We start from the raw sequence: 25393 nt of genomic DNA on the forward strand, positions 1-25393 counted from the left end.
CAATTCGAATTTAAATTTGTGGTCATGGCAGGTCCATCACTGCCGAAATATTGAAAAGAAAAATATCTCAATCGCGATGAATTTTGTCTTTTGAAATAATTGCGATAATTTTTTTTTTTGTAAAACTACAGGATTTTTTGTTTTGCCAAAAATATGTTTCAGCATTACCTGGTGTATTTTTACAAATTTATTTTATTTTTGCGCTTGTTTTCTTTTATTATTTTCGACTTTTTGCTAAATATATATTTAAGCATAGTTTGGTAATATTATCACGATTTTTATTATTTTTTAATTGTTTTTAAAAACGAATCAGAATTTGATTACAAATTTCTTAGAATACATGATTATGCCAGGTTCATCACTGCCAAAATATTTAATTAACATCTACTTACCAAAATTATCTGGAGGATTTTTTTCTTTATATAATCACACTTACACTTTACCAAAATCAACGATATGCTTGATGCGTTATTAAATAAGTACCGTTAAAAAAATACCACAAGATGATGTCGAAGGATATTTTTGCCGAAACGTTGTGGACAATTAATTAAATTTCATAATAAAAAATATATTTTCGTTTTTCAGTTTTTCTCTGAATTGTGACAATAGAAATAGTTAAACAATATTATGATTTGTTGTAATGTATGAAAAAATTAAAACCTTTGAGATGTCTCGTAAACTGTTAATGATACAGAGAAAACATAAATGTAAATTTACATACTTTCTTAAGTAACAAGTACTTTCTTTTAATGTTACATATATTCTTGAGCTAATGTAGATTAGAGTAAGAAAATAATATATTAGTTTAGAAGCCTAATATTCTACAGTTACAGTTTCATCGATACATTTTCTCATTATTATTTTTATAATAGCTGTAAGTTTACATTACCTCAAGAAGCAAACACAAGTATTTACATTAACTGAATTAGCGAACAATAAGAAACCCATACAATAAAATTGCACGATAGCTGACGCAGCTTGGTTTGCGATTGTAATTCGCATTGTCTTATTCAAAATACGATTAAATCGAATCGAATGAAAAATAAAACTGACGTGTTCCCACATTATATAATTTTGCTCAAACACTATTAAATTAGCCATCAATTATTGAATATTGCAATTGCGTGCCTCCGTTTGAGAACCAACGTTGCAATGTTTGAGCAATCGCATTCAAGATGATTTAGCCGGGAGATTTTGCAAGTTGAACATTGACAACGCACAATTAGCGCGGTTGTCATTTAAAAGCTTCCGTTTGGACACAGAAAAATATTTTCCATTGAGAAAATATTGGAAATTCGTTTTGCTGCGTTTCGCTTCTATCGTCACGATCGAAGTTTTCCCTGAAAAAATTATATCATAAAATTATCCGCGAATTTCCCCGGTCTGCTTCGAAAGTTTCAGGGTATTGCCCTTCTTTGTATGCAATTATTATTTTTTCAAAATTTCTCCAACAATTACGATCGATGGCTCTGAGCTCAACGAATCGTGGAGAATCACAGTCTTTGTGATTAATTGCCCCTTGTGAAATCTTTAAAAAATCTAAATTGACATTGAAAACCAGTTACGTGTTAATAAGTGTATAAATTATAATAATATACTATTGCATGTAATATAAAAACTTAATAACAAGCATCAACAGAATTGCCTTGACATTTAATGTCATTTATCTAATAAAAGGAAGTCTTTTAGTAACAGATCACTAAACCTCATTGCCAATTGGTTCCATTTATAGAAAACAACAACACTGAATTGAATTATATTCAATTCAATAGAAACTTTTTGTAAAGGAAATCAAGATGATGTTATATGTTATTGAGATACTTCTAAAGTTGATGTATAATATATAATCCGCACGCAAGTATCAAACTGTGCCATAACAATTATAATGGCAATGATGTAACCACAACAATTCTCGATAGGCATTATAAAAAGCTGTAAAAAACCTCGAACCTCTCGAGTGTCTCGATTTCTCGTCACCCAGATTCTGGACCGTTCGTACAATTGTTACGTTCAGCGCGAATCGTGACGTCATTCAAACTTTCACCTGCGTTTAGAGTCACTACTTCTCTTCCACTTTGATCCAAGTCACAGTTCCTAAAACCGATAAAAAACGATACAAGGTTGTCGGGCGGCGACCTTTAGGGTCTCGAGGCGTATTTTTGTTCCAAGTGAAATAAAAATATCGAATGGTATGATTGCTATGGTAATCATGACGAGTTTCTCAACTTTCCCCTTCGACGCTTATTGCTCAATGAATTGCATCACTGAAAATATTGTCACTGAAAGATTTTTCGCATTGGACCGATTCACATCAATTAATATTGTGTGAGTATATTCTTGAATATTAGAAATTTAGTTTCGAACATTAATTATTAGCCGAATTTCAACTTTCTATGTCCGGAAATGGATGTACATTTTTGGAACATTGACACATAATAATACAATGCATATGAAACCATACTTATTGATGATTCACTAAATATAAATAAACGTTTAATACTTTTCGTGGAAATAATTAAAAATACCAACCGAAATTTCTGGTTTAGTTAGTTTACATATGCTAACATTTTTTGTAGCGATTTTAATAACAACATAGTTGAAAAGTTAACTATGAGCTTATATATTTTTTTAAGTAAATAATATTATTGTAATAAAATAATGAATTTTCAGTATTTCATAAAAACGATAATATATTTTAAACCGAACCTTTAGAAAAATAACTAATACTATAGCTGATAGCAGCGTATCATTTTATTTATTTTATCTTTATGACAAAAACCATAAAAATATTTTTATATGTGAAAAATATAAATTCATAGGTTTACAAGAAACATAATTTTATTATTGTGCCTTCAATAAATTTATTTTGTAATATGTATTATAATTTATTTCAATTAATAATACAAATATAATAAAAATATTTTTTAGTTGTTTTTTAAAGAAACAGTGTAAATGTTAGCATATCATATAAATCTAACCATCAATAAAATAACTATAGATTTTTACCTGAAGCATATTAAAATATTTATTGCCTAAATAATCGTTTATTTATTTATTGTGACCAAAATCATAAAAAATAGAAATTCGCTTGAAAAATGTTTTCTACAATAATTTTTAATTTTTGACTTAACGTATATATCAGAAAATAATTTTCGGATAATTTAAAAATAAAATTAGAAAAATAGCTAACGATGATAGTCAATTATTTAATGTAATTGTGTGCTATATTAATAATTATTAATAATCTAAAACTATTTATAAATAAAATGTTATATGCAAATAAAATATATATTTATTTACACATAGCAACTGTAGTGAAAGATTCTTTAAAATCATATAGCAATTTTATTATTAAACAACCATAAGAACAAGTTATGGTGTTTATAGTTTAGTTAAAAATATTTTTAAGTTGATATTTTTATATTTTTATCAAAAATATGTACTTTTAATATATAAATAATGCTTTAAAACCTATTTTATTATATGAAAATGATTACGAATACGGCAATGTGACGTTTTAACCTTCGAGACTGGGCCAAATTCCTTCTCAGTTATTAATTCTCATTGGTGAACGGGTTTGCCGGTACCCCGCGCGTTCGAGTCTCTCGCCGCCTATCTCAAGGAAAAGCGGTTCAACTTCAAGTTGAGCTTTAACTTTGAATAAAAACTCAATTTTTATCACCGATTACGATTCTTTCAGATTTATAGCGTTAAAAATCGTTAAAAATCGAAAGTGTGTCGTACGAAATTTACGCGCAGAGATGAAAGTAAAATTGAACTCAGTAGACGTTCCTCCATTTTTAATTGTTACAATTTCGTGGTGCGCTCTCAAAAGACGGATGCTAGTGGCAATAGTTACGAAAGCGAGTTAACTCAGTAACTGGGGTATGTATAGATATAAACGTTATGTCACATTCGCATAACTGTCTCGGCTCCGTTGCATAACTTATATGAGACGACAGCAACCGGATTAATGAGCTTTCCAATGGAAGAAAGTGGAAGTGTAGTCAGTATTAACCAAAATATGAATGTGTGCGAATGATTCGGATTGATGTAAATTTTAATTGAGTTGAACAGGACTAAATTTTCAATGTCGACCAGATTATACTGCGGCGTTGAACAATACAAAACTTATATAATATTTTTCAGTCTATGGTGAATATTTTATAAATTGTAGAGGTGCTTCAAAATGACAGGTTGCACAAATAATTAAAAGTTGTTTTAATATTAATAATACGTCGATGTTGATCTTGAGTGTTTGACAGTCTTTGTACTGTTGTTACGGCCATGTCATGGCCACTGACTGTATATGTGTTAAACGTTTTGACACCAATCGATACACAGGTATCCATACGTAAGCATACAGCTTATACGGAATAATTGATAAGACTCAATCAACTCAAGAAATAGTGTTTATCTGACTCATTCAGTGTATTATATGTTTTAAATCATATAATTGTTTTTCAATAATTGCGCCCGATTGTTGTGCTTTTAAACAATAATAAGCACTTAAATTTTTACAAGTAAATCAACATGATATTATATGATACATATTATTATTAAATCAATGGCTAAAGAAATAATACTATGGTTTAAATTCAACTTTCTTATCATATTGCTCATCAATACATATTATTTACTTTGGTTTTGTAGTGAAACATTGTATTTTGATATTGGTAATGGTTTTTTTTACTTGTTTGTATATTCTGATTTTGTTGCTGTGTATAGAAAAAAAAACTTTGACACAAATTGTGTAAATTCAGATATTATCTTAATTTGTCTGTTTAATGTCTGGTCTTGATATTCTGAAATAGATTTTCTTTCTTGCTTGTTCATTAATATTAAAAAGATTGAAAACTTTATAGAAATATTTTTTTTTATATATATAGTGATACTTTTATTGTTGTTGTGGTAATTTCTTAGTTTTATTTATAGACGTAATTTATTTTTTATTATGAAAATATGTTTGTCCATATGAGTAATTAAATATAATTAGTAAAGCTTAGTACTTTTTAAGTGTGAAATAACAAAGATATACGTTAATTATTCTTAATAGACTGGTTCTTAATATGCTAGATAAGTATTTTCACTGTAATATCTAAAATGCATTTAAAGATTAAAAAATGTTCCATAAAACTTACAAATGACTAAAAGCACTATAACATTTACAATTAATATTTATAAGTAAAAAAAAAATGAAAATATGTTGGTTATACTTAAACTCATATTTTAAACTATGTTAAACAAATTAAAATTTTCAGTATAATTAATATATTATAGTGAAAGTTATTAGTTAGCTGATTGTCTTAAACAATAAGTCAAGTAAATCTTGAGTCCAATACAAAAAATAATATTCATACCACAAAAATAATATTTGATCTTGAACATAAAATAATCATAATATACATAACAACAAAAAACCGCATTTATTCAATGACAAAAAAATACTATATTAAAGATATAAAAATAGAACAGCAGCAGTATTAATATATTAAAAAACAATATTAAATAGGCAAAAAAAATTATTGTATCATTTTTCTTGCATCAATAAAAACTGTAAAAAATAAACTCCAGTAACTACTTGAAATAATTGATAAAATGTTTTTATTTATTTTAAAATGATAAAGATATATTTTATTTAAAATAATTCGTGACCATGGCTGGAGCATCGCAGCCGAAATATGAAAAGAAAGTAAATTTAACATTTATTTGATTTATTAATTTATAATTATGTACGCTTATTATATTTGACCTTACAGTACTTATACTAGATCCATTATATTATATTATTATAAAAACACTACTGTCTGATATTTTTTCACAAAATAAAAGCAGTTTTTACAATATATAAAAAAACTAGGACTAATAAAAATATATTTATTGCCTAAACCTCATATTGAATATAATAGTATTTTTAGAATATTTTTACCAAGTATTTAATGGATATTTAATGATTATATTAAATTATAAATAATATTTATTTGCTAAATGAGTCCTTACCAATCAAAATGATATAATTAAGATCAAATCATAGAGATTATTTCGATCGTTATCTAGTTAACTAGACTTGTGGTAGTTTTCCTTGAAAATATTACATATTTCTGATGTGCTTACGACACAATTAGAGCTTAACTACCTGATAAACTAGTTTTCAAGTCAATGATAATTAAACATCTACCATTTAAAGAAAGACAAAGGTTTTTTCTCGCGTGTCTTTTCTTGGTGACATTACAGCAATTTAAATCACACGTATCGTACTGATTAGTAAACAAGATGATCTGTGAATAGATTATGGTTCGGCGGTTGAGTAACTTAAACACAAGGTTTCCCTTGTGAGGTCGTCTAGGAGCTAAGGTCGTTTATCTTGAGCTTCTCGATTGAAATGTTGCAATGGTGCGTGACTGTCACCTGTGGCATCGGTACATCTTCGTGATTTTGTGTGTTTATCACAATTTTGAAGCAATTACTACTTTTTATGATTTGTTGTATTTTTATAGCGTAATTTTTTCTGATGTATCGACTCAAAAAAGTGTTTTAATAATTTATAAATAACTAAAAAATAATCATAGCTGTGCATTAGTTGATTATACCTTCGTATTTCAAAATAATAGAAAATGAAATAAGTTTCTATGAATACAGTAACAAAACTGTTGATAATAAGCAATCATGCGTAAACTTTATTGAAATAATATGAGCCTGAAAATAGTTTGGAAATAAAAATGCAAATAAAATAATAATCAGTATACTTTGTTTTATAATTTTATTTACAATGAAACATTGGAACCTATTAAATCTTAACAACTATATAAACTGTTGATATTATAGTGCATTATCTTACAATTATTATTATATTAAATATGTATATAATTAAATGGAAATAAATTATTACGTGATTTGCATTTTGAATTACTTAGTTATGTTTAACTTCAGTCTAAGAGGAACAATATTTTGGATAACGCACTCATTGTAAAACGACCAGCATTGATTGACAAGGTTGGTGATTAAGCATCGGTTTCGATAAAAAAGCCATTGAAGGTCGTCGGATAGTGTAAACCCTTTTTTTCCACAAGTTAGACTTTTACCTCTGCCGATGTTGCTAAATGTTTTTTCGCATACATGTGATTATTATATAGTTTTTGTTAAAAAACGACAATCATTCTCGATTGTATGAAATTGACGTATAAATTGACTGGAAGCAAAAAATTATATTATAATACAAACAAAAAATATTTTAATAATCAGATCTTATTTTTTGGAATAAATATTATCTTATCTTAAAAACAGGCAAAAAAATATTATTTATAACAATGTAAAGAAATGAGTGTCAATTTGCATCAATACGTTCATATTATGGTAATGTATTTTCTAATGACGCGTTCAATATATTTTTTACATATTAATTACCATATAAAATTATACGTACAATCGATTCGATCAAGTGAAAAAAATACCAATGTGACCTTCACATCCGGATGAAAATAAAATCATGCGTCGCAAAAACAAAACGTGATTCGGAAGATCAAACATGTGTATGACTTCCAAAAAGTATTCCTGGTTAATGAGTCAAATGAACAAGCAGCAAAATATGAGTAATGAACTCGCTATTTGACATGATTCACGATGTTTGTCATCACTTAATCATGGTAAATCACGATTGTGGATGACAATTCAATGACAACAAGGTAGTCCAGGTGTTGATGGCAGGTGCTGTGTGTGCGTATGTATTATCAAAGGATTGTGTGACAGCTTCCTGTACTTTGATAATCACGACTGAGTTAAACTCTAAGAAAGTTTTTTATGTCGCGCACTGGAAGTCGTTAGTCATCGTTTTTGAGACACCAAAGTCACGATATTCGTGATGTATTTGCTCTCATGATTAGATACTAAAAACGAATTAATAATAATGATCTTCTTTAACATTTCATGGAATGGTAATAATATAGAAAACTACTACATTTAATTTATTTGAAACACATTAAAAAAATAAGTGAAATATATTAATTAAATTATTAAAAGAAATTATTTAAATAATTAAAAAAACTTCATTTGTTATTATATTATAAAAATGTTTCATATGTTAGTTTATTAAATAAAAAATATTTCTAACCCATCTTCTTTTATAACGTTGTGAATAAAATCTTCTGTTAAATATGTTTATATATTACCTGAAATGAAGTAGGTGTTTTAAAATATTTGTTGTATTCATATTTCTGGTATATCAATATAATCAATGGTATGTGTTAGAAATATGCTAATAAATGCTAATCTCCTACGAGTAAGAACTATGATCGTGCAACTTTTGAAGTGACTCATGCATGGTGAGAACCAAATAAGAAAAATTCCAGTAACGAATTAACCTTTTAGATTTAAAAATTCTAATGATGTAAATTATGCAATTAATGAGTGTATACATATTTTCTGTTTGCACTATTGAGTGCATAACAAAATGAACACTATCTGTACAGTTAATCTTAAGATGCGCTCGATGCTCATGATTAGAAATTTCGAAATCAATCGCTCATTGCAACCAGCCGAGGACACTTTGTCTTCGATTGACGAAAGTACATCGGTTAGAAATCATTTAGAGGTTATATGAATATTTCGAAAATTAATCAAAATTCAAAGCAGACGCTGACGACCTTGCGCCTATTGTTGCGTCGTACATTTTGGTTGAGCAATCAGCAGTTATGGTTTAATGCAACTGAATTATTGTTATAAATAGTTCATCGATTCTCATGGTTGCCATTGTTTAGTCACCCCACAGGTTCGTCGACATTAAAAGCACATCACTTTCGAGCTCGTTTCGTCACACTCGAGAATACATTTCAGACATTGTGAATATTATTCACGTGGCCGAGGAAACGTGACTTCCTGGACACTTTTGTATTGATATCGAATTTGCATTCTTAGCTTTGAATTATGGTGTTGTGCAAAATTTAGACATTTTTTCACGATGAAAGAAGATATAAAGGAATACTTAAACAAGTTTCTCAAATGCTATGTTTTAGACTATTTTATTGATTTAAGACTGTTCTATATCATAACTAACGTCTTTTGAATAATCAGTATGTACTTCATTAAAATTAAAATAACTATGCCTGATATAAAATTGTATTTAGTTTTCTGTTATAGACGTCAGAAAATTATTTTAGCTGTTTTTAAAGATACCATTTATTTTATTAATGGGTTTTTAAAAATATGCAGTGTTTTGAAGTATTGCACTAAAAATCTCCTGTTGTCATAAATGTTTTAGCAGCTATTATATTAATTGAATTTTTTTACAGAGTTTGTATAATATAGTAAACGATGTTATTATCTACAATGTACACAGGCCCTTTGGTTGATTTCTATAACTTTTCTTGTGGAAGTTGCAGAATGATCATTTCGTTAATGTATTCACTTTTACCATTTTTTTTATATGAGAGCCACATTTTTATGGTGAAATTTTCAGATCGATGTTTATAATGTAATTTATATGGTGTATTTGTTGTTTATTTTGCATTAGTTTTTTTGTCGAATATGACGTTTACTTTTAACAAATTCCTGAAAAAGTGGAAAATGCTTAAAATATTATATAAATTGACTATTATAGATGTCGGAATCTTTCCTCTAATATAAGGATACAAATATCATATTAGAGACTATTTTTGTCGGCAGCTATTTTGCCCTGTGCGCTCATGATATTACGCTTTGCGCTTTAAACCATGCTCTTTTGTCAATGTAACTCACAATTTTTTAGTGAAATTTATGCATTTAAGAAATAATAAATATGTATTAGTTTAGAATTATATTATTATAAGAAAAAATCAATATTTTTTGTTAATATAACCCATTTATTTACTGCAATTTTTAAGTCAGTGTTTTTACTGTAATTCAAAATTGTGGTCGTTTTTTTGTCGAATATGATGATAGCTTTATTGTATATTGATTCGATGGTTCTGCTGATGTTGTTAATATCATTTTATTATTAAATATTGGCTTTTAATCGCATTTTTTATATTTAAAACTTTTAAAAGATAGAGATTATTATTCTATTTTTGCTTTTTAATTATATGTTAAATAGTATTTATTTATATTTGTAAACGAAAAATAACTCTAATGCAAAAAAAAGTATAGCACCTCCAGAGAGACATTGGGGAATCCGCACCCTCATCGTTCCATTAAATTGGCAATTTGTGTTAAATTTTATTAATATACTTTGCAACTTATTATCAATATCTTAAGATATAAAAAAATACTTTAAAATACCATAATCTAAACAAACCTAGCAAAAATATGTTTTTAATAAGCTACCACATTTAAAATGTCCATTTTCATATTTTTTTTTTTTAATAAATAAGAAGGCCAAAATGTCTTTTATGTTTTTTTATATATATATTTTTTAAATTAGGAAGCAAAAAACTTTTTTATTAAATTTAAATGATTTAAAACTATAACTATTAAGATATATTTTGTACCTAAAAAAATATATAATACAAACATTTTCTAATTCTTCATATATGAAAATATATAAGATGTATTAACTATCGTATATCATATGTATAATAACATATATTATATACTTTTTAATGCTACAACTCTAGCTCTAGTCTACCAATCCAATCGTTCACACTACAATGGTACAGAATTATTTTACTTATTTCGAGAAGTGAAATTTATTTTGGCTCTCTATCTCTCATTTAATAAATTACAATAAGCTTAAAATGCATCTAATGAGAGAGCCTATAAAAATATTTTCACTTCTCATAATACAATAATTCATGTCAAAAGTAATAAAATCGTCCCACTTTTTCAATAATTTAAGCAATTTATAATTCCAAGCATTTTGGCTATAATTAATGTCAACAATCTTTTGACAAAATCATACTGAGATTTTAAGTTAATGTATTTATTCTTGACTTCTTCCAATTGACAAAAATAGTTTTTGATCAGAATTTTTACTCTCTTCATTAAACGGAACATATCAAACACAAATAGAAAATTTCTAAAATAAAAAATTCAAGAAGTAATAAATTAGCGACTGTAAAAAGAGCATATAATTATAATTGATAGAGTAATGATTATATTTTTAGTACAAATTTATTCAATTTCCTATAGTTCATTATGTTTAATAGGTTTTTATCTTTATAAATAATTTCTACAATATGTATTTTCTTCGAAAAGGTTAAACGCTCGCTTCTTTGTTGGCGAACGTTAAAGACCCGTATTGCAATTATGCTCATAAAGGACCTTAACCGTTCCTGACCTTCGCGTATCCTTCCAAGTTCATCCAACTTTACACTAATGAAATTTACAAACCTTCGACTCGTATTTATAATTATTTTATTTATGTTTCAGGGTTCGTGATTGTCTCATCGACCATAGTACTACTGCTCGGTATAATTATAGCCATATTCTTCACATCGTGGATCAGATTGTTCATAGACCACGTAAGTGTCAATTTTCTTTGTGTTTTAGCATCATAAACGTTAAAAAAAATCACATTGTCAAATTTAAAATTCATTTTCATACTCGTGTTTTAATAGAGCTTTAAATTGAGCGAGTAATTGAAAGAAATGCAATGTTTGTGTTTTATTGTGAAAATTTTTATACGTAACGAATGATAATTTTAATTTTTTACATTGCCGAAAGTCATTTGTGTACGTAATAATAATAAAAATGCATAGATGTGCCTACTTTTTCTTTATAATTAGTATATTTTTAATTTAATTGCTGCAAATCAATTATTTGATTACATAAAAAAATATTAGTTTAATAGTATAGTCACTGTTTGTCAAATTGTGCCATGTGTACTGCAAGGATTTTTTTAAATAAATAACCGGGGTGGATTCCGCAACGTCCCTCCATCCATCTGATTGATTTATATACTATAAGAAGGATTACATTTAGTGTATAAATCCGGTACTATGTAACGAAGTAAGCAACTTGTCTTGTACACCTATATAATGGCCCTTTAATAAACAACACCAGTCTATCCTGTTGACTAAATAATAAACTTTGACCAATGATAATCGATTCGATAATGATTTTTTTCATTAGTACTTGTTCTTACGTACGAAAATCGTGCACGACGATCTTTGGACAAAAAACCGGTTTGTAGCCACGATTGGTCAATGTCGTCGGTTAAATTGCGTTTTGGCAGTTCGACTTGATTTGTTTTTGCGCTAGATACTTACCGTTTATACTACGTAATTCGATTTTTTGCCCAAATCGAATGAGTACAGAATTGTTTGTATACCAATTTGCATGTATAGGAAAAAATATTTTTTACTAAAATTTTAATCGTGCGTCGGTTATCAAGGTAGCGTCACATTGCTTAATGGTGTTGCCATGTAAAGAAATACCGTTCCACTAGGTTCCGTGTAAAACGTATGCAAATTCGATTACCAAGTTACTGTTTCCGTGATTTTTCCTCTTTCCGTGTCACAAACTGTCCTGAGAAAGTGCGCTTCAAAAAAAACATGTAAAATGCTTACATTGCGATAGTGATATTATTTGTTATTATCATAATCCTTACAAGTAAAATACATATTACGCTTCATATAAATGTTTTTTCGAGAATCATTTTCAATAAAGTGTATAAATCAATAATCAAAAGTATTATCAAACATATCATGTATGCAAAAACACATTAGGTGATTCTTAGTAAGAGTTGTTCATCGACTTGCTCCATGTTACATTTTTTTAATTCAAATATAAGGAATGCTATCTTTGTCTTGTTTTTGAATAAATCCAATTGTAAAGAAGAAAATTTAACTGCAGGAAAATAAAGCATTAAGTTTCCATTTATGATACTAAGTGACGAAGTTGATTGTTATGTTTGTAAAGAAGTACAAAAAAATGATATGAATTAATTAAATATTTTTTATTGATCCTTTTTTTATCTTGTACAGTGACAACTTACGATCTAAAAAAATAACAAATACACTTTTTTTATAAGTGGCTATTCGCAGAATAAAAATATTTATTCAGTAATTAAATACCATGTCAACAAAAAACAAACTGTTATATGTTAAAAAAGTCTAAATTAGAAATACCTTAACTATAAAGCAATGCTTAAGTAGCAAACACTTCTAGCGTCATACAATTTCACAGCTTATATCTTAAATTTTGAACTCTATTTTTTCACTTCATGATCAATTGAGCTTTAAAATGACTTTCTAACAACCAGGTAGTAAAATACTAGTTTTAAATCAAAATTCTTTATTGAAAATATTGCTCATCTAAGACGCAAAAAACATATTTTAATATACTACAATTAAGGTTTATGACTCATTAAGGAATTCTATGATTATTTGCCAAAAATGTTGCTTTACTATATTATTATGGTTTTATAGTCTATTAAATTTCACAAAACGCGTCGGTCGCCCTGAGGGGCGGTACCGTTACGTGTAGGCACACAGGGTGGTATAGTTTTTTTCTCGATATAATTATCCTATCGCTTCTAACTGTGCTTATAGGTACATATTTAAATTTTTTTATTTAAAAATATAATTTAAATGTTATTTTAAATTGTGCACTAACTCTTGATATAAAATATTATGTAGTTTGTTCCTATTTTGTATTCTATGAAATATTATTAAAGAAAATTTGCAGAATACTTTTGCAATAAATAAAAAGTACAACTTACAATAAAAATTTTCTAATATGTTTCATTGATATAAAATTTTGTAAATCTTTTATTTTTATATTAAAATAGTATTTTTCAATATTTACATAATATATATATTATTGTGTATTTATAGATTGCCTTTGCGGACCGCGTGTCGTCGTCGTCAACGACATAAAATATTAATAATATAAATTTTCCTTGACTAGCTATTTTTTTAATTTATGTTTCAATTATGTAAATGTTTTCCTCAATTATACACAAATTTTTATTTTAATTAGTAATAAATCTAAATTGTACGGCTTGTCGTTTAAATTATACTGAAACCATACATATATTGTAGATGGTATAAATGAAACCAGCAAATTGCTTTTCTATATATAAGAACATGACACAACCAAAAAAAAGTCAGTGAGTAAATTAAATAAATCCAAGCTTAAGCGAGAAAAATCTTAGAAATCAATAAACTTTTGTATTTATAGTAGTAGTACATGAAAAAACTTTATAGAATAATACTTATAATCCCTGTGTTGGCTTAGCTTAGATATTTAATTTATTTTTACTATGCGGCTATAAAAACTGTTATTGTGGATTCCACATATCTATATTTATTCCAAAGTTTTAATTGTATTCATAATCACTGTCGTCTGCGTCATTCCACGGTTACTAACCTATTGTGACAAAGTCCCTCTATTCAAAAATAAAATCCGATGTAGTCTATACCAAATTTTTTTATTTAAATCATTGAAAGCAAAACATTTCTTTCCCGCACAATCTTGTATATTGCTCGTTGTGGAGTACCGCAGGGATTAAATTTGTACTTTTTTTATTTATTCACCTTAAAAAAGATTTCTAGTACTACAGAAAGCTTTTTTAAGGTGAAGTAGTGCATCTCTATTTGGTATGCGTCATTATTATAAATGTATTTTTTTAAATAATATGTTTGTTATAGTTAGGCATTCTGGTTTCTATATGTTTTTTATTTATTATTTTCATTTTGCGATATTTTTAAAAAATTCTCAAGAAATTATGATAAACAAAAAAGATGGCTACTGAATTAAAACTGGTTTGAACCTTAAATGGTAGAATACAGCCACGCGGTCGACCAAAAATAGGCTCGTGGGCGACTAGTAGGCCGCGGTCGACGCACTGCCATCTATGTTATATATAGTATTTGAATGTATCAATACGGTATATTATTGTTGATGTTTTTATTTTTGCAATATTTCTTGTCTATATTTAGGCATTAAATTATTCATAGAAATTAAAATATAAAAAATTGTATAACATTTATTATTTAATTAAACATATCACACATTATTCTTAAAATGTTTTTTTAAATTGCACATACCGCTGAAGTGGAATCGGCCATCCTTGTTCATCTTTTATTTGGAAATTTTCGGTGAAGAAAAAACTGAAACTCCCATATATATTTTGCAATCTGCCGCATTACAATATTACTTAACTATAAATAAAGTTATTAGAGAAAATAGTAAACATTTTTTTGCTATTTAAATATTTTCAAAAAGCATGCATACTTTTATACATCTGACACGGACCCACCTTTTTTTATTCAGCAATATAAAAAATGCGGCTGATGTAAAATGTTTATATATATATGCGTACAAATTTTATTTTTAACAAAAAAATACGCAATGAAAAATTTAAGCTCTTGATCAAAAAATTGTCGAAAAGAAACACTAGTTTATATGTGTATGCATTAAATTATATTTTTTCGAGATATTCTTGAGAAGAAACTATAGTGTGTGTGAAAAATATTTAACCTATATTGCATCTTTATGCATTTTAAAACCTTTCAAGTTATGACAAAATATCGATGGCCCAAAGTAAAAATTTTACTCCCAAAAATCTCCAATTAAACACTACTAACATAAAACAACAAACTTGAGGAATTGTATATTTTTCTATTTTAAAGTTGTCTTTCTAGTTTTTTGTTTCTCCTGTCAATAAGTCAAATATGTAGTTAGCAATTTTACTTTTTAAGCTATCGATATATGAAAATCTGGTGACTTGAAGCAAATGAGCATAAATTTGTATGTATCATTTCCCATAAAGAAAGAAAGTCTTGGGTTTAAATTTAATAATTATTATATAATAATAATTCTGTTTTCCCTGATTTTCCTAATCTCACGGATAAATATTGTGTTCAATATTAAAAATGAAATCTATTGTTAGCGTACTGTTGTACATAAATATTATTGTAAATATCACTCATTTACAGACTTTGAATTCAGTCTGATGCTTCACTTCTGACTTAGTGGTTGTTGATTGTGTTTACCCTGTTAATTAACAAATTGCAATAGAATTTTTAAATGAACGTTTATAAGTTTTGTATTGATAACATATAACTACTTAAAATCGTTGCCAAATACTTATCATTCCATTGTAGATACGTCATTTATATGTAAGCCAAACTGTTGAGCTCTTACTGATCTTAATATTAAGATTTAAGCGATATGCAAAACCGTTTCACAGTGGAATTGAACGCGGATATAAACAATGCCACCATCATGACATAACAATCCATCTAGTTGTCTACATACACTCGCGGAAGTCTTGATGTCATTTTTCCCAGCCCAATTTAGAAAAGCGATTTTACGCAATCGCCATTCGGCTACTGTCTCAGAAGTGGTCCATATCCTGGTGTCTCTCCTGGTGCACCAGTGCCGATGCACTAGTGTGGGGTCACTCATGCTTGACCGAAGCATGTGTTACGGCTGCAAGACGATGCAGACGAACCGGGTCACTTGACGGCACGTTCTGAATACGGCCTGTTACGCTTTTTTCATCCTATTCCACCACCGGCGTTGTGTGCACACTAGAATTTGCAATGTAGAAGAAAAAAATAGTTTAAAAAAATGCACATTAGAGTTAAAAATTTGAGGTTAGTTATGGTTAGAAACTATTCACTAAACTATTATATTTATATAATGCTTATTAAGTAGGGTTGCTATAAAGTCTTCGTTTAAAAGATACGACTTGTTATTATCAATAATGTTGAAAATCCTGTTAAAATTAATTATGATTACATATTATTGTAAATGGCTCATTTATGGGCAATTATTCTCGAACTTTTTAATACATATGAACATATTTGTATTTAGTAATTGTTCTCTTAATCTTTATTTAAGTATGATATATATATTTATATTTAATGCTATTTTAGTAGTAATTAGTAGCTCGACTTATTCAATTTTGGTTGTTAAAGATTTTAAAGTTTTGCATTCCGAATTATTTGTTGATTTCTTTTACTTTAAAAATTGCGTAAAAAAATATGTTTTTCGTCATTAAGTTTTGAGCATAATTCATCATGTTTTTAATAAAAACGTCTCTGATATTTTAGTATTAAGAATAATACTAAAATATTCTTCTAGAGCTCTAAAACAAAAAATTGCACCCTCTAATTTAAGAATAACTTTTGCATTATTTACTTAGAAATGCCTGAAAATGTATTTGTTGTGTGTAAAAATGAAACAATCAAAGCATATCTGTCCTCCCCTCCACATTTTGGTCGAGTTTATATCATATATCGACAATACTTTCTCAGTCATTAGAAAGAGTGTTATTAAAGAAATTGAAACGTAATTACCCGACTTACTCAAATGATTATAACTGTTCCACAATAAATACATATATACTTATTTTTATTTGAAGTAAAGGCAACTGAAACAAACAATGGATTGTTTCTGTTTGATTTGTTTATAATAAAGTACTTTTAAATTGAGGAAAACTTTTATTAAACAAGAAAGTTCTGGATTGCGTAAACAATATACGCAAATTCACATTTATATAACAGAGAGTGCTATAAGTCTATAGATTAGTATAATATACTAAGAACTTTGATTAAGCAGGAAAATCCTGTAATGTCTAAAGAATATCCATAAATTCAATTAATAAATTTCAGGGCACAGAGAGAGCTAGTTAATCCTTTCTAAAAATCTCTTTCTAAAAATAAATTTAAAATACTTAGTTTACCGATAAATTAATCTAGAACATTTATCTTTAATAATTAAAAAAATTGTAAATAATTTATTAACTTGTTTTAAAAAAATAATAAAAAAATAAGTGACTTATCTGTGAGTTGCTGGCGTTTAAGTTGTAAAGTCCACGTATAGTAATTTATATTTAAGTATTAGTTTAATTTTTAATATACTTATTTTTAAGAAAAAAATAATAAAAAAAGGATTGATTAAGTATAAGTATTATTTTATGATCATTTTAGGAAAATATTATTTTATGTTTTATATTTCATTCGAGCAATATAAAATAAATTTATAATCTAGTATTTTAAAACCTGTCAATAAAAGAAAAGCTTTGCCTAAGTGAGAAAATTCCGTAATGCCTATGAAATATCCGCAAATTTACTGATTGAATTTAAAAATATAGAGAGAATTTATTAAGCAAGTTTATGAATAGTTATAAATATGTAAATATTTAAAGAAATTATTCTTTTAAAAATAATTTAAAGAAAAATGAATTGATATGGCACAAAGTATTAATATTCAATAGGAAAAAATGTAGGAAAAATGTCCTTATACTTTATTATCTTGGACTCGAACAAGAAAAACAGATGTTGATCAAAAACATGTTTTTTAATTTATTTACTTGTTTATTTATCAAGGATGCAAATAAACATGTAAATAAAAAATAAGTTTCCTAATAACATATACTAGGATGACATTCAAGAAGTTGTTGAAATTAATTAAAAATTAATTATTCTTTATAAAGCAATTTAAAAATTTGTGATAATTAAATTATAAAAAATCTCATAAGATTTAATTAATTTTCATTACACAGTATAATATATAAAGATTTTTCATAATTTTCAGTTTAAATCGAAATTTGTCTAAATATAATTATTATTCAAATAAAAAGTACGTCGGGAGTAATATAAAACATTTTCAAGTTTTTAAAAATTATTTTATTATATTATTTATGCATTCTATCTGATTTTTAAAAATACAACAATATTACTTATAAACCTATATTTTACATATTAGGTAAAATAATCACACGAAGAAATTTTTAAACGTGTTTTATTTTATTGTAATTTTTTCATACATCAGTACAAATAAGTTATGTGTAATGATATTACACCAGCTGCGGTACCTCGCGTCAGCGAGGGACCGACAGCTATTATAGTTTTTATGATATTGCAATGAACTTATACATGGAAAAAACAATATTTATAATAGTTTAACTAGACGTTCATATGCTCTACATATCTACATACACATGACCGAATTATATGAATCTTATTGCGAAAAGAAGCGTAATGCTATATTCCGAGTCGTTATTTCGTACGTTACGAAACTCGCGTAATTTCATACGTGTTCAAAAAAATGCACGTATGTTCATACATTATGTATATACATAATAACTTATAAGCATAGACATACTAATATGTATTAAATTATTAATGCGTATTTTTTATACATGCGACGTAATACGACTTTTTCGTCCGGTCGTTATACAATGCTTCCTTTCGTTTTAAACGCCAGCGTTTCTCAACATGTTTGAGCTTCCGGATTCGATCGATATAAACATTTTTTTACCACTTTGACCATGAATGATGAATACGCAATAACTATTACATTTTTTACATATTTTACATATTTTATAATAATAATATTGACATATTTAGGACGGGATGTAAACAGTATTGAAAAACAAATAGCTGATAATGTTTTTTTTTATATTTTTTCAGGAAATTACCTTGAAGCCAGGAGGATCGTCGTACAAATGGTGGGTCAAGCCTCCAGTTCATCCTGTGATTAAGGTCTACGTCTTCAATGTAACCAACGCAGATGAGTTCCTCAATAACGGCTCGAAACCGGTGCTGGATGAACTTGGACCTTATGTTTATACGTAAGTTTCTATTTTATAGTGTGTTATACTTTAATATAAAAAATGCATGTTTTATTCATGTATATTATATTTTAAAGCTCTTACGCATATTATTTGTTTATTATATTATAGGGAAAATATTTCATAAAATGAGGAAAATATTGAAATTTATGTTTTCCGCGAAGTACCTTTAAAGATATTTGTATTGAATATTTGTAGTAATGACTCAAGTAAATTAACGATTAGTTAAATGAAAATGTTAGTATTAGTTATTTAACTGTCTATTATGATATGGATAAATGATATTTAAGTATTAGTAACTATTTTTTCACATTGTCAAATACACGATATAGTAAGAGTTCTGTTTTTAATGTTCATCATCGAGATTGATCAAGTCTTAATTTTTTTTATAAAGTAAGTAATCAGAATTATAATTAATATTTCACGTAAGACTCAGACTTACAACATTCAGATCATAAGTAATACCTTTCACTTATAATCTATCGTGTAATAATCTAAATTTAAAAATATATAAGGAGCCATTGAAATATCAGTAAATTACATTTTTTTTATAGTTATATAGCTCTGAAATATATTAAATTTAATAGTTATTGTAAGTTTAATATTTTAAACAATACATAAATATATACTTGTTTAACAAAAGAACATAATAATATATATTTATAAAAAATAAAAAATATTTATAATTGATAAACTAACGTTGTTAAGTTTTTTTTTTTATTTTTCTCATTTTTTAATTTAGTATTTAATTTATGTTTCTGTATTGTTTTTATATATGTTATTACCTTGAAACTATCATTGTTGAGCCTTTTAAAATCATTATTTAATTATTATGGTTTATATTATTATAATAAAAATATTTGTTCATATAAAAAATCAACAGGCCTTTAAAAATGTATCTGAATCTTTATATTAAGATGATATATCACATTTTGGCAATCTAATGGTTATTGTATATTTTTTTTTATTCATAAGGTGATATACTGTCATGTCTTTTGAATAAGCTTAAACGATTGGGAGAGAACGCCGACTTAAAACCAATAGCATAAATGTTTAGCTCCGCCTCCAATACATTTCTTAGTAAAAGCGTAACATCCAATGTTGCAATTTTTAGGATCTAACGAAATTTAAGGACACTATAATTTCAAATTTTTTTTATCATATCAACAAAAAACTTTTTTTCCAAATAGACTAAATTCTTGAGTCAATATAACGGAACAGACTATCCAAAAAATCGTTTAAAAATAAAAATTGAAATAAATGTTTTTGTAGTGTAGAAAAACGGTAACTGTCGTAGTTTAATTTTTTTTAAACTAGAGCCTAATCCGCCATTTTTTTCTTAAAATGGCGGCTATTTAAAATATTAAAAAATCATTGCTTCGTTTAAAAAATAATTTTGATGTTAAGAATGTTTTATATTATATATTAAAATAATATAAAAATTAAAATGAAAAACTTTTTTACACACATTCAGAAATCAATCTAAATCTTGCGGTCTTTCCAGATACAACATTTTTTCTTATGACATGTGTCTTATAGCTTATGAAAACAATTTAAATGATTCATTTTTATTATGATAATCAGATGACTTTTAAAGTTATGCATTACTATTGTACAGAATTCTTAGGTGTTCCTTAATTTCGATTTAATTAAATTTTGTTTAGCCAACCCTTTGTCTTTGTAACCTTCTATAAAATCATTTTATTAAATGTTGTTATATACAAAAACAAATTTTTTACTCAAAATGAAAAAAGTTAATAACTTAATTATAATTTTGCTCGATGACGTCAAATATAAAAAATAATTTGATTAAACAATAATAACAACATAAAACGAACAAAAAATAAACTTAAGAGCGCAAAGCGCTAATTTATGAAGCGTAGCGCAAAAAGGCCGCCAACAGGCTTAGATTTGGTGCGAGTGATAGCGAGCATCAACATTGTAGAAAAAACCATATAAAACTTTTCTAATCAGTTATTGGTATCTATTTCACTAAATAATTTATTTCTTAGTATTCTTAGTAACTTTCTTAATTAAAGCTGGGAGCTATTTGACATGAGCATTAGTGTTAAAACACATTTCAAGGATCACCGCCCTTCAAATGTACCACCCGTTGTATGTTTTATTTAATCATTTAAGGATTTGTTATTGTTGATTATTATGGTCTAAATAAGAATAATACTTTGATGATTTTCTTATGATTCATGAAAACTGTTTCTTAGCGAAGTGCATAGTAAAAATATGTTGCTTGATCATTACGAACATTTCTTGCTAGAAGATTTAAACTTCTATGGCAATCCACGTGAGAATTGACCGTTGGAATTAACATTTATCGTTCACCATTTATCTGCGTTACGTCATTTGATTTCAAATGGTAAAGTGTGCTAACTGAATGAATGGTTCATCAGCACCATTCGACTCAATATGACCATGCTCCTGATTTTCCCAAGCGCTAGGACTGAGAATAGTGTAATTTTGAAGAAAAATCTGGCACACGATGGACTTGGCAACAGATCACTCCTCTCGAAGGTCTCGTCCGGCTGAATGGACTTTGCCGTTGCCGTTTGTTGTTCACCTCTGCAATGTTTTCTCCCCACTTGATGTGTCTGTCGTCATTGGCCAAACTGGTTATTCTCGTTCCGATATGGAATATCTTTGCTTCGGATAATTTTAACCAAGTATGGTGTCACTAACTCAATTTGCAGTCATTGTTGTTGTTTCCATTACTGCTGAGATTATATAATGCGACTTTAAGCACCCAATAGAGGAAAATTTAGATTTGACTACTTACTAATTATCCATATGATAAATAACTTGTATTCCATAATAATTACAATAATGCCTATAAATTAATATTAATAGGCAATCAACTTCGTCCTTGTTATCCGGAAAATACGGTCGATGACAAACAAGTTTAATTTGACGTTAAAAATAACTCAATGCAAAGTAGTTTTCGCATATATCAATGTAAAAAAAAACAAAGAAATAATTTAACGGTCTTTCCATCCTTGATGAGTTTTATTAATAATAATAATATTATTTACTGAATTTATTGCTATATTAAATATATGTATTTATAGCTAATATGTAATACTCCCCTTTTGCCGTCAAGTTGGCAGCGCACGTTAAACCATTTAACCCAGTGATCTGTCATTGTTCTTTTTTCCGTTCAGCGGCACGAAAGTGAAACGGTTCATTATTTATTCATGTGAATTAGTTGTGTATAAACCATTTTTCAGCGCCGTTTTCGCATTGTTTCTGCGACTCCCACGACTGTTGAATAACGCAACGCGGTGGCTGTGTGTGTGTTTTTTTTAATTTAGCGCCGCAAGAAAGTGTTCGAATCGGCTACCGAGTGCGCAAGTTATGCGGTCAGGTGAAAATAAATAACTCAGTGGCGACATTTTTTCAGCTGAATGAAAAAAATAATTAGGCGATCGTGGCGTGATGCCTCGAGTGTTTCATTTGCTGTTAGTTAATTGATTTATGAACAAGAATAGTAAAAAATAAGTAGTGTGAGCTATTTTTTATGAGTGCGTGATTTTTGTACTACTTTTTACTTTTAGATGTATCATGAATCTCTAATTAAAAAAATTAAATATTGTAATTTGCTATTAATTCAATTAATTGAATAGTAAAAATTTGATCTGGAGTATATTTATAAAAAAAAACGTAGCACTGCAGTGGTTTACATTATATATAAACTGGCAGAAATATTCGTTTTGCTGTATATAGTAATAATCAATAATACCTGAAAATAAGCCACACATAGTTGACCGTAAAAATAGCAAAAAGTTTAAGATATTTTTCTTAATATTTTAAAGTTAAAAGGCACGCTGGTCGGTATTGCAAAATACCAGAAATAAAAAAACCTTTAATACAGCAAAACCTAGTTTTATTATATAATATTATCAGTTGTAATTCTTTTTTATCTATATACTTATCACATCTTAATATAGAAAAGTATACAAAGTCGTATTTTGTAACTGCACACATACGAAATGAAATTAAACGATAAAATATATACTGTTTCGCTGATCAAAAATGACCGTATCCAAAATTTCAGGTTTTTAGATGTAAATAGTAAACATGCATACACAAAATATTTTAAAATTATTTCCATTTTAATAAAAAAAGTATTGGGAATATTGAATAATACTTATAATACTTTTTGACACCCCTTTATTTATTTAAAAAATAATCACAATAAATCTCAATGCGTATGATAAGATAAGAAAAGATTTGCTTGATTAAAACGTTATTTAAAACTATTTTTTTCTATCGGCACCTAGCGCGCGAAGAATTTCGGATTTTTTTTAATATTGCTATATAGAGATTTACTATTTTTTTACTATTGCTATATATTGTTCATACAATTATTCGATCTTTGTGGTACATTTGGTGTGTTATCCGTTCTCGTGATAGTGCTTAGTCATAAGTCTTCAAGTCGAATCAAATACAAGACTTAATTATTGCAGATTAAAGTGTAGATTCAAAGTTAGCTTCACTTGATTTGAGTTTCGACTGACACTCGTAAAGTTGCAAGCGAAGAACACAATCCAAGGAAGAGTTCTAGCTCATATACAATCTGGGAAAGGGGAGGAGACTTACGTCAATACTCGCCCCCAATCTCTCAATGAATCGGTATAATTTGAGTGAGAATTAAAATGTCTGTTAGTAATTAATGAGTGTCAATAATATTAGAAGGCCTTCGTTAATTTAATCAAAATATTAAATTGCTTCTAAATAATACGTTTAATTCTTGGTATTAGAATGTTAAGCTTTAGTTTTTCATCCAAGTAAACCATCAACGTCTTGTTGTGCTATCTGGCTTTATTTGCCTCTCTAAGTCTTTGGATTCTAAAATACAGAACGATGAAAAACATGTTAACTTTCAAGAAGCATTTGACTGAAGCTTTTTAATCATTTAATGAACTACTTTTGCTTCTCACGCCGTTTTGTTAGCCATTTCTTGAGTTATATAAGTGATCACCGTTAGAGATACAGTACTCTTTTTTTTATTCTGGAGTACCGCAGGGCTCAAATTTGAGGTATTTTTTTATCAATTGTAGCTGATAATCTAAAACTGTATTCGCACAAATGCGGATTCGTTGTCTTTACAAAAATACAAATCGCTATGGAAGTGGACGATCGACAACCATCCATGTACAATATATTGCAGCTTAGCCTTGTGTCACATTTTTACCAATTTTAAATCATCTTGTCCGTCTGATTTTCTCTATAGCTTAGACAAAACTGTTTTAACCAAAAATACTATTTTTGTAGGGATTGATGTCGTCTATACCGACAAAGTTCGATCAGTATTGTGAATTGCTTATTGTGGAGTACCGCATGGATTATATTTTCATCTTCTGCTCTTTTTTTAATTAATAATGATGATCATTATATAATTCAGAGCTTAAAATGTTCAAGAGTGAGTTCTTACACTACCCATATCTTCTTACTTGGGGTATTTGATATAAAATACTTTTTCAAGAAAGTGTTTTTTTATTGAAATGTATTAGTATTAAAACAGTTAACATTTACGTGCTAAAACTAGTTTAATAAAATAATTATATTGATCAAATTTAATATTGCATAAATCAAGTAACACGTTTTAATTAAACCCATTTACATTCGAGCTTTTGACATAACCATCAAGGCGATCTACATATCGATATATTTTTTTATACTTATCAAGGATTTACCATGTTCTTTTATTTTACTTTTTACAGAGAAACGTGGGAAAAGGTTAATATAACGTTCAACGAAAATGGAACAGTGTCGTTTAACCAGAAGAAGCACTTCGTCTTCAACAGCGCAGCTTCGGTTGGATCAGAAGACGATGTCGTCATCGTTCCTAACATTCCTATGCTCGTATGTTTGCGTTTAACA

At 27.6% G+C, this 25393-nt stretch overlaps 1 protein-coding gene across 7 annotated transcripts in view; it reads left to right on the plus strand.

Annotated features, from left to right (window-relative positions):
* emp (epithelial membrane protein) overlaps window positions 1–25393 on the plus strand; it is a 61487-nt gene that overhangs the window by 33175 nt on the left and 2919 nt on the right. For all 7 annotated transcript variants that reach the window (XM_088184538.1, XM_088184516.1, XM_088184522.1 and 4 more), the window contains exons 3-5: window positions 11338–11429; window positions 19338–19498; window positions 25234–25375. In XM_088184538.1, coding sequence (XP_088040664.1) covers window positions 11338–11429; window positions 19338–19498; window positions 25234–25375 — 395 coding nt within the window. The remainder of the gene's footprint in view (window positions 1–11337; window positions 11430–19337; window positions 19499–25233; window positions 25376–25393) is intronic.

Source organism: Plectrocnemia conspersa, unplaced genomic scaffold, assembly GCF_051122295.1.
Source record: "Plectrocnemia conspersa isolate PC_06_02 unplaced genomic scaffold, ASM5112229v1 ptg000001l, whole genome shotgun sequence".
Taxonomy (NCBI): Eukaryota; Metazoa; Arthropoda; class Insecta; order Trichoptera; family Polycentropodidae; genus Plectrocnemia; species Plectrocnemia conspersa.